Source organism: Mytilus edulis, chromosome 6, assembly GCF_963676685.1.
Source record: "Mytilus edulis chromosome 6, xbMytEdul2.2, whole genome shotgun sequence".
NCBI classification, from domain to species: domain Eukaryota; kingdom Metazoa; phylum Mollusca; class Bivalvia; order Mytilida; family Mytilidae; genus Mytilus; species Mytilus edulis.
In genome coordinates, this window is record NC_092349.1 from 46,535,342 (window position 1) to 46,545,648 (window position 10,307).

Here is a 10,307-nt window from a genome sequence, read left to right on the forward strand (position 1 = left end):
CTTTTGGGTTAGTAGTTTAAAAAATGTGTCCGGTGACCCGGCCATCAAACCAAGATGGCCGCCATGGCTAAAAATAGAACATGGGGTAAAATGCAGTTTTTGGCTTATAACTCAAAACCCAAAGCATTTAGAGCAAATCTGACATGGGGTAAAATTGTTTATCAGGTCAACATTTATCTGCTCTGAAATTGTTAGATGAATCGGACAACCCGTTGTTGGGTTGCTGACCCTGAATTGTTAGTTTTAAGGAAATTTTGCTGTTTTTGGTCATTATCTTGAATATTATTATTGATAGAGATAAACTGTAAACAACAATAATGTTCAGCAAAGTAAGATTTACAAATAAGTCAACATGACCGAAATGGTCAATTGACCCCCTTAGGAGTTATTGTTCTTTATAGTCAATTTTTAACAATTTTCATAAAATTTGTAAATTTTTACTAACATTTTCCACTGAAACTAATGAGCCAAGTTCATTATAGATAGAGATAATTATAAGCAGCAAGAATGTTCAGTAAAGTAAGATGTACAAACACATCACCATCACCAAAACACAATTTTGTCATGAATCCATCTGCTTCCTTTAATATTCACATAGACCAAGGTGAGCGACACAGGCTCTTTAGAGCCTCTAGTTATATAATTTTGCAACGTTTTTTTTTTTATGACATGATGTTATACATTACCTGATTAACAGTTCAAAACAGTACTTTTGAAACACTGTTTATGGATTATTATATAGAATTTCAATTTTGAATATATTTTTGATATACAATTTGTTTTCAAACTGCCAACAAATGTTAATACCAATATTTTATATTTATTTGGAATTGTAATTTATATTAAATAGTTTAAGTGAAAGTGAATAGTGTAATTGAAATCTTTGCTTAAACCTACCTTTACATATTTTTCAGAGCAAATTGAAAATCAAATACAAGACTGGAAAAAGACTGATAAGATGTTTGTTTGTACCCGAGCAAGTGACTTTGTTTTTGAATGTTTAAAGAATAAAAATTGCGTCACTTTAACTGCCCCAGCGGGTGTAGGAAAATCACTGATCAGTAGGCATACAGCGCTGATTCTACAGAAGGAGGGATACAACATAATACCAGTGTATTCACCAGAAGACATAAGTGATTATTATCAACCTGGTAAACAAACTGTCTTCATTTTAGATGACATTTGTGGAAACTTCTGTGCCAACAAAAATGAAATTTGAAATGGAGAGCTCTTTTGCCGGTTGTTAACAAGATTATTGCAGACAAAAGTTGTAAGATTATTGTATCTTGTAGGTTGCAAGTTTTTGAGGATGATAGGTTTAATGATTTATTACCTTTTAAGTCTTGTGAATGTAACTTATTATCAGACAATTTAAGTCTTACAACTGAAGAGAAAACAAATATAGCTAGAATATATTTAGACACAAGCCTGATAGATATTGGTGAAATATCACTAGCAAGTGATTTTTTCCCACTTATATGTTATTTATATCATGAAAACAAGAGTTCAGATGTCAAAGAATTTTTCAAAAACCCTTTTGGTGTCTATAAAATTGAGTTAGACAACCTATGTATGAATGGGGGTGGAGGGAACGTTAGCATATGTAGTCTTGCGTTATGTGTTCTATCTAATAACCACCTGGAGGAAGAATGGTTTCAAGGTAAAGTTACAGACGAACAAAGACATCTTATAGAAGACATATTTGATTATGGTGGCTTCAGCATTAGCATGATTAGCATATCAAAGGAACAACTGAAACAAGCACTCGACAGTCTAGATGGTATATTTGTCAGAAAACAAAATGGTATGTACAGAGCTGTACACGATAAATTATTTGATTTCCTTGCTCATTATGTTGGTCACAATATGATTAAATGTTTGATAGACCATGGGGATAGCCATTTAGTACATGAACGTTGCATTTGGATGAACTCACCAAATGACAAGAACAGTAACATAGATTTCATTATTGAATTACATGATGATTATTTAGAATCATATATAAAAAGGTTTATAAAGGACTGGTCTTCAGGAAATATAGTAGTAGTGCTTGAGAGCTCTAATTTTAGAAAATCATCATTTAGACAACGGTTATTACAGTATTTGATAAACCTCGACAGTTCAGAACAAGAAGCATTGGCCAATACAAAAGATATGTTGATATGTAATTGCTTCAAAGGTTATATTGATATGGTGCATTGGATCTTATACAATAATGTAGATGTGGATCAGAGAAGAAATGATAAGACCACTGGGTTGATCATGGCATGCCAGGAAGGGCATGTTGATATAGTAAGGTTGATGTTACAGCACAATCCTAACGTTGATCTATGTGACCTAAACGGGGCCACACCACTAATCTGGGCATGTTATAAAGGGTTCACTATTATTGTGAACATGTTATTAAAACGGAACCCTAATATTCATTTATGTACCAATTCTGGATGCAGTCCTCTATACATGGCAAGTCGGTGTGAACATACTGATGTTGTAAGGTTGCTGTTAGAAAATAATCCAAATGTTGATCAATGCAACAAAGAAGGGAGGGGTGCACTACACTTGTCTTGTGAAAAGGGTTATGCTGCTATTGTGAACATGCTGTTAGACAAGAATCCTAATATTGATCTTTGTGACAGTGATGGTTGTAGTCCTCTTTACATGGCAAGTATGAATGGACATACCGAGGTAATAAGATTGCTGCTAGACAAGAATCCTAATATTGATCTATGTGACAGTGATGGTTGTAGTCCTCTTTACATGGCAAGTATGAATGGACATACTGAGGTAATAAGATTGCTGCTAGACAAGAATCCTAATATTGATCTTTGTGACAGTGATGGTTGTAGTCCTCTTTACATGGCAAGTATGAATGGACATACCGAGGTAATAAGATTGCTGCTAGACAAGAATCCTAATATTGATCTATGTGACAGTAATGGTTGTAGTTCTCTTTACATGGCAAGTATGAATGGACATACTGAGGTAATAAGATTGCTGCTAGACAAGAATCCTAATATTGATCTTTGTGACAGTAATGGTTGTAGTTCTCTTTACATGGCAAGTATGAATGGACATACTGAGGTAATAAGATTGCTGCTAGACAAAAATCCTAATGTTGATCTATGTGATAGAGAATGCTTTAGTCCTCTTTCAATTGCAAGTATGAATGGACATACTGAGGTAATAAGATTGCTGCTAGACAAGAATCCTAATATTGATCTATGTGACAGTGATGACTTTAGTCCTCTTTCCATGACAAGTCAGAAAGAACATGCTGATATAGCAAAGATGTTCTTAGAACAGAATTCTAATGTTGATCTATGTGACAACGATAGCTGTTGTTCTCCTTCCATGGCAAGTCAGAAAGAGCATGCTGATATAGCACAGATGTTGATAGAACAGAATCCTAATGATGATCTTTGTGACAATGAATGTTTAACACCACTGATAAATGAATGTAAGAGTGATGACACCAGTGTAGTCGAACTATTTGTTGGACATAAATCAACCATAAATACCCAGACAATATTTGGTGGGAATGCATTATATTACAGCGTGATGAATGGTAATATAGAGATAACACAGTTACTTTTAGAGAACAATGCGGACTGTAACTTAGGTATGCATAGTAAACAAACAATAACATATGCGTTATATACACGTTCACCGACTGTCAATGCATTAGATACATTTAAACAAAATATTTTAGAAACATTTCAGGAGGATTCATTATCAAATGTAGCAGATTATGTCAGTAAGAATTCTGTAGATTATGCCTTTGATGTATGGGCTGGTTCGTCTCCTTTACACATTGCCTGTTTTCTGGGTACAATAGATATAGTCGATTGTCTACTGGATCACAATGCTAACATCAACATGACAAAAGAAGATGGAACAACACCGTTATTTTATGCATGTGAATTAGGACATGAGGATATTGTACGTTTATTGTTAGATAAAGGAGCAGATACAGAAATTCTGAGACTTGACAAGAAATCTGCGTTAAACATTGCAACGGATAATGGACATAATGCAATAGTAGCGATGATAACCAAACACAAGAAGGGGGAAAACAATACATCTAAATGATAGTAATGTCTGAAGCATCATCACTTATGAGTCAATCTTCATCTTTTATTTTCCTGTAGAATCGTAGGAAAAAAACTCTTCTAAGTGCATCTGTAGGTAATGATGAATTTTGTTGTGATCTTTGTTTTCTGGAATTGCCATATGTCTGGTCTCTTTTTCTAATTGAGTGTCACGCTCTGTTCACTATCTTTAATTCTTTGTGTATTGTTTTTGGTTGCTATCTTTAAAGTACTAATAATCCTTATTTTCTAAACGAAAGATAATAGGCACCAAAGAGATAATAGCATGTATTTGGATCTTAACTTTTATGTCCTCTATCTCTACCCCAACTGCCTTATATATGTTGAAATCAAATTCAGTTTTCCACATGCTTGTTTTCTTATTTCATGAGCGATGCGTGTATTTTACTCACGAATTAATGTTTTGCCAATGACTCATATGCTTAATACATGTCAGATATGTGGAGGACCTGTATTTTCATTGCTTATGGATTTTTCTAAGATATAAGGTAGTGCTTACCAGTTTATGAAGCTGAAATTAATAAAAAAAAAAAAAGAAAAAAAAAGGAGTTTACATGATCAATTTCTTCAAACGTTATACTTATACGCGAGTAGTATGTAGAGGCTAATGAACATTCAGTCTCCATCAGACGCTTGAACATTGAACTTCAATACTCTGTCAAGGTAAAATCATCAAGAAAATTCTGCCATCGACTGTGTTTTAATCCAATTTATGAAGATGTATTTGCTAAACATGAATATAAAATTCCTCCATTAGGAATTCGTATATAACAACATTTAACCACTGTTGCTTTAGAATTAATTGCACAAGTTTAAACTTGCCAAACTTCAAAAACCTAAGTCGATCTCCGTAAATACTAGGGATGTCAACGAGTACTCGAGTATCACTCGGTAGTACCGAGTATCGAATACCAAAATGATACTCGACTAATCGGTTTCCTATTAAATGTTGCTTTATTAAGCTTAAAGAATAAATATTTATATTTATAGTGCGTTCCGGGAAATTAAATATTAATCAAAATTAATAAACATTAAAATCCGTTTCGAATTTTTGCGTTTAATTGTCATGTAATATTTCTCTAAACAGAAGCAGGCTATGAACAAGAGCACCTTTCCAATGCCTACACTTAATGTGACTTTTAGCTAATCTTAGTCATTCCCCCACCTTTCTATCGTCAAAGCAAATATTTACATTAGGAGGACTGTTAATTACGTAACGAAGTTGAGAAATCGCCTCGTCCCAACAAAAAGTGACAAGATAATATTTCGTAATAAGAACAAATTTGTTGCACCCTGTGTCGACTCTCAGAAAATGACTAAAAGCAATCTGTGATTTCTAATCATCCCCTCTTGGTTGATCATAAAATGTGGGTTTTTTTTTTTACGGTTCCCAAATATTGTTGTTTGAGTAATGATTTTTCTTAAGATGTTTATTAATTAATTGATTAGATTATTACCAGTTTACTTAGTTGGTACAAGTAGTAAATGGACTATTAATTAAGGTATAAAATCCTGGAACTATTATCTAGTCCCTAGTAATTATGTTGAGGGATTTACGTCCATAAAACAACGACCAACAATACAAAAAATGGGTATAATTTTTTTTTTCCATTTTGTAGATGTTTTTCCGAGCGAGTACTCGAGTATCGCTCGGTAAATCCAACGAGTACTCGATTAGTAAATCTTGACCGAGTTGACATCCCTAGTAAATACAAAAGAAAATGAAACAAACCATCTATTAATTCAACATTTTGCTGAAATTAAGGCAAATTATTTAGATTTTTCAACTTTTTATACAGATGGATCTACGGATGGTTACCGAGTTGCATCTGCTTCTGTCCTTGGAGACAGAGCTGCGACTCTCCGTTTGTCATCTGACGCATCCATATTTACTGCTGAAGCTCAGGCAATAATAAATTTGCTTTGAAATTTATTGCTACTTCAGACAAATCCAAATTTATTCACTTTCATGCTTACAAGCTATACAACATACTAAAATTAGAAACATGATAATGCTCAAGATTTAACTGCAATGAGGAATTTGAAAATTCTTCAAAAAGAGATAACTGTTCAATGGGTACCGAGTCATGTAGGAATCCATGGAAACACGGTTGTAGACCAGGAGGCAAAAACAATGCCATTGATGACCCTTTATCTAACTGTGATATACCATATACCGATTTTAGATCTAATATAAGAGAATATGTTTTTAATATACTGAAAAATGAATGGAGTAAAAAAGATGATAATAAATTACATGAAATTAAACCTTATTTAGGTAAACCTTTCAATAATTTTATGTGCAGAAAAGATCAGTGTGTTATTTCTAGATGTCGTATTGGTCATACTAGAATAACACACGAGTACCTTCTTAAAAATAAAGATGATCCACTATGTATGCCTTGCAACTGCAAGTATACTATGAAACATGTTTTAATAAAATGTATTGACTTTGTTGATATTTGTAGGAAGCATTTCAATGTCAACAATATTTATGATTTATTCAATAGTGTTTCAATTACAAATATTGTTTCATTCTTGAAGGAAGTTGGAATATATTATAAAATATAAAAATGTTGTATAAATGTAAATGATTTTAATTTTTATCACGTTATCTTAGTGTCTTAGTTTTATTTGTAAATAACTAATTTGCTTTTAGACTTGAATTTTAGTTTATTGAAGGACCTTTTGTCTGATTTTAAAACTATACTGTAAATTGTACAAATATTTGAATAATCTCTTACCGCGATAAATCCCTTTTTGTGCTCATTCGGTGTATAGCAAACACATATCAATCTATTAATACATGCGAGCATAAATATATCGTTGCTTGTGAAGTAGATAGAAGGTAGTGCTGACCAGTTTAAGAAGCTTAAATTAATCAAAAATAGGAGTTTACATTTACTTGAAGTTAATTTATTGTGGTCGTTAAAGGTTTCAAGCAAAACCAAAAATAAAAAAAAAAAACAATTAAACTGCTCTTCAGTGTTCAAGAGGTTGCAGCTGCTACTCAATACTTTATAAAACGACACCAGATTTTGAGCAAATAGTTGATGAACCAGGGCTATGTCAAAGAACGAAGAACGTCTCTTTCTTTTTCTAAAAAAAAGTTCATCGGAAGATACCAAGAACTTGTAGATTAATATCCCGTACCAACTTCACAATATTTATACAATATGATGGTTTTGAATTAAAGATTCTAGTTACTGACATTGTTTATCATCTTAATAACGAGTAAGAGTGTTCTTTTATTTGACTTTGTAGATAATTGACCATAACTATTCAGGTCATTTTAGATATTCAGAAATATACTTTTGGTGTGACCCAGTACTCATGCAATTCGCTAATGTGTTATTGTGCTTTCGTATTTATATTTTTGTATTTTTGTCTTTCATGTTTGCTAATGTGCTTTGTCTATATGCAATTTTTTTTTTTATATGTTGAAATATATTTTTGTTTCATATTGATCACGATTATAACACACTGTTGACTGTTGTACCCCTATTTTTAACATTTTTTCAAATTATGAATGTTTGTTTTGTACACACTTATCAATATAATATATGTTTATGCGACTGTCCTACATTTAGAGATTAACAAGGTTCAATCCACCATTTTCTACAAAATAAAATGCCTGTACGAAGTCAGGATTATGACAGTAAACCATCCGTTTGATGTGTTTGAGCTTTTGGTTGATTATGGACTGTTCTATTTGAATTTTCATAGGATTTGGGTATTTTTGTTATTTTACTTTTTCCTTTTATATATTTTGTGCATGGTATGACAGCTGTCTCATAAACCAACATATTAACAACTGCATGAACAACCATTTTAAACCAATGGTATTTGATAACATTTAATCGTAATTAGTTAACCCCGTTCCACATGTTCCAAAATAATAAGGGAATAACAAAAAATAATGTAACCTAATTGAATAATGTGATTGGTCTAGAAATTCTGAACAGTTCGTATCTTGTAAAATATGGTTAATCCCATGACATAGTATTTGGTCAAACGACAAGAAAGGGTGAGAAATGAAAAAAATAAATACTATATTGGAATAAATGTGGTGTACCGACAACTTAAACAGTGTTAAAATTTCATAGTATTTGATTAATATTATACATAAGATCAAAGAGAGAGGGGCTATTTTCATAAGCTGTGTTAATTTGTAAAATGTGAGGTTTTAGTGAAACTATTTTACAAAGTTGATATATTTATATGTATATTTTTTTATTTCTAACAACTTTGTTTCTTGTTTTTAAATAGAATATCGTGATACTCCCTCGCATGCTACATGTATGTAACTTGATACACCGAATATTATCAGTAAATCTATATATTCATACAATTCATGTATTCTATTATCAACATTTGAGTTTGATGCTGTAATTGTTTTAAGATACAATTCATTCTTTATCCTTAACAGTTGCTTTGTAATTTTTATTGTACATAGCTGTAATGTGATTTTATAAACATAAACCATTTGAATATGTAATATTACATTTATCAATAAAATCCTTTTAACTTGTTCAACATATTTTTAGTCGTTTATGTGAGTCAACCGAATACATGCTAAGTAAAATTACAAATAACATAAAGAAACAATTTAGACTAAGAACAGAGAGGCTTAGGTAGTTTACCAAGGTTCAAATCTCGTAAATCGATTAATAAATAAACTCATCATAGATACCAGGATAAAATTTTGCATTTTCGCCAGACGCACGTCTACAGAAGACTCATCTGTGACGCTCGAATCCTAAAAAGTTAAGAATGACATAGGACAAAAAAACAGGAAATCGCATGAACGCCAAACAAGAGCAAGATAGTTGTGTCGTCAGGGAAAACGTCTCCTGCTATGCATGTATCATTGGCCGTGCAAATCAACACGATGTCGTAGTTGGTGAAATTTCACAGCAGACGACTATTTGGTATTAGCAGATTTAGACCATGAAAACTTTCGTTGACGATTGAGACACCGACACATTGTTTGGGTGAACATATTCGTAATGGTGAGCGGAAGAGGACAATACTCTTTATAAGTGTTGCATCCGAAATACTTTTCTTAAATTACCCTTTTCAGGAACCGTCATAGCACAAAATTCGCAAGCAAAGAATGTGAAAATATCTAAATATGAAGAATCTATTCTTTTGTTTTTGGTAGACTATTTCACCCAAATGGTATCATCAGCCTAGTAGCAAGTATTTCAGTGTTTTGATAGTGGCATGAATATACAGATATTGTTCTTTTAAGATTTACCTTGATAAAATTTCGAAACTATTTTATATTAAGTAGATATAGCTTCCTCGTGAGGAGTCCTTATTTCTTGTCTAGTTTGCGCTTTACTTTTTTTTAGCGTTTGCATTCGGTTTTAGATTTTCAATTATTTGGCCTCGAGCATATCGGTCATCACTGAGAAGACTTTGTTTGTCGTCATGCGCATCTGATGCAATTATATAACTTTGAATTTTTGATTTTCTAAGGCTTTTCTACCTCAGGAATAGATTACCTTAGCTGTATTTGGCTAAACTTTTTGGTATTTTATATTCTCAATGCTCTTCAACTCCGTACTTTATTTGGCCTTTTTAACATTTTAGATTTTAGTGTCACTGATGAATCTTTTGTAGACGGACGAAACGTGCGTCTGGTGTAAAGACAATAACAATCAAAACCAAGGAGTAAACAAAGACTCACAAAACCAAAGGACATTTATATCAACAGTTATAAATAATAATTAAGAAACAACACGAACTCCACTAAAAAAATATAGATCCTTTCAATCCTGGTATATATGATGAGTTTAATTACTACCTTTAAAGATATCAAATTGGTCGATTCTACTACAATGAATTTTTATGCCCCACCTACGATAGTAGAGAGGCATTATGTTTTCTGGTCTGTGCCTCCGTTTGACAGGATTACTATTCATACGGGAGGGTGTGATTTGGGGTTTACTGAATATTGAATAATGAGCACCAAGGGCATTTTAATGTCATAAAGATATAAAGACTAGAGACACACAAGGCAAGAAAGTAAAGAAAAGAATCTTGGGGATTAAAATGTAAAGAATAGAAGAGAATAAAGGGCAAATAATATAATGAAAAGACAAAAAATATATAAAAAATTAAAGAATACAGAATTGAATGACCCATTCAGATCCTCATTTGGGTATATACTTTAATAATGGTTGTAAGAGA

The 10,307-nt window shown here is 32.3% G+C and overlaps 1 protein-coding gene across 1 annotated transcript; it reads left to right on the forward strand.

Moving 5' to 3' along the window:
* Positions 1–932: 932 nt before the first annotated feature.
* Positions 933–4,654, forward strand: LOC139527774 (ankyrin repeat domain-containing protein 50-like). Its single transcript, XM_071323440.1, has one exon. It carries the CDS (start codon positions 1,573–1,575, stop codon positions 4,087–4,089), a length of 2,517 nt encoding a protein of 838 aa, XP_071179541.1. The 5' UTR covers positions 933–1,572; the 3' UTR covers positions 4,090–4,654.
* Positions 4,655–10,307: the final 5,653 nt, after the last annotated feature.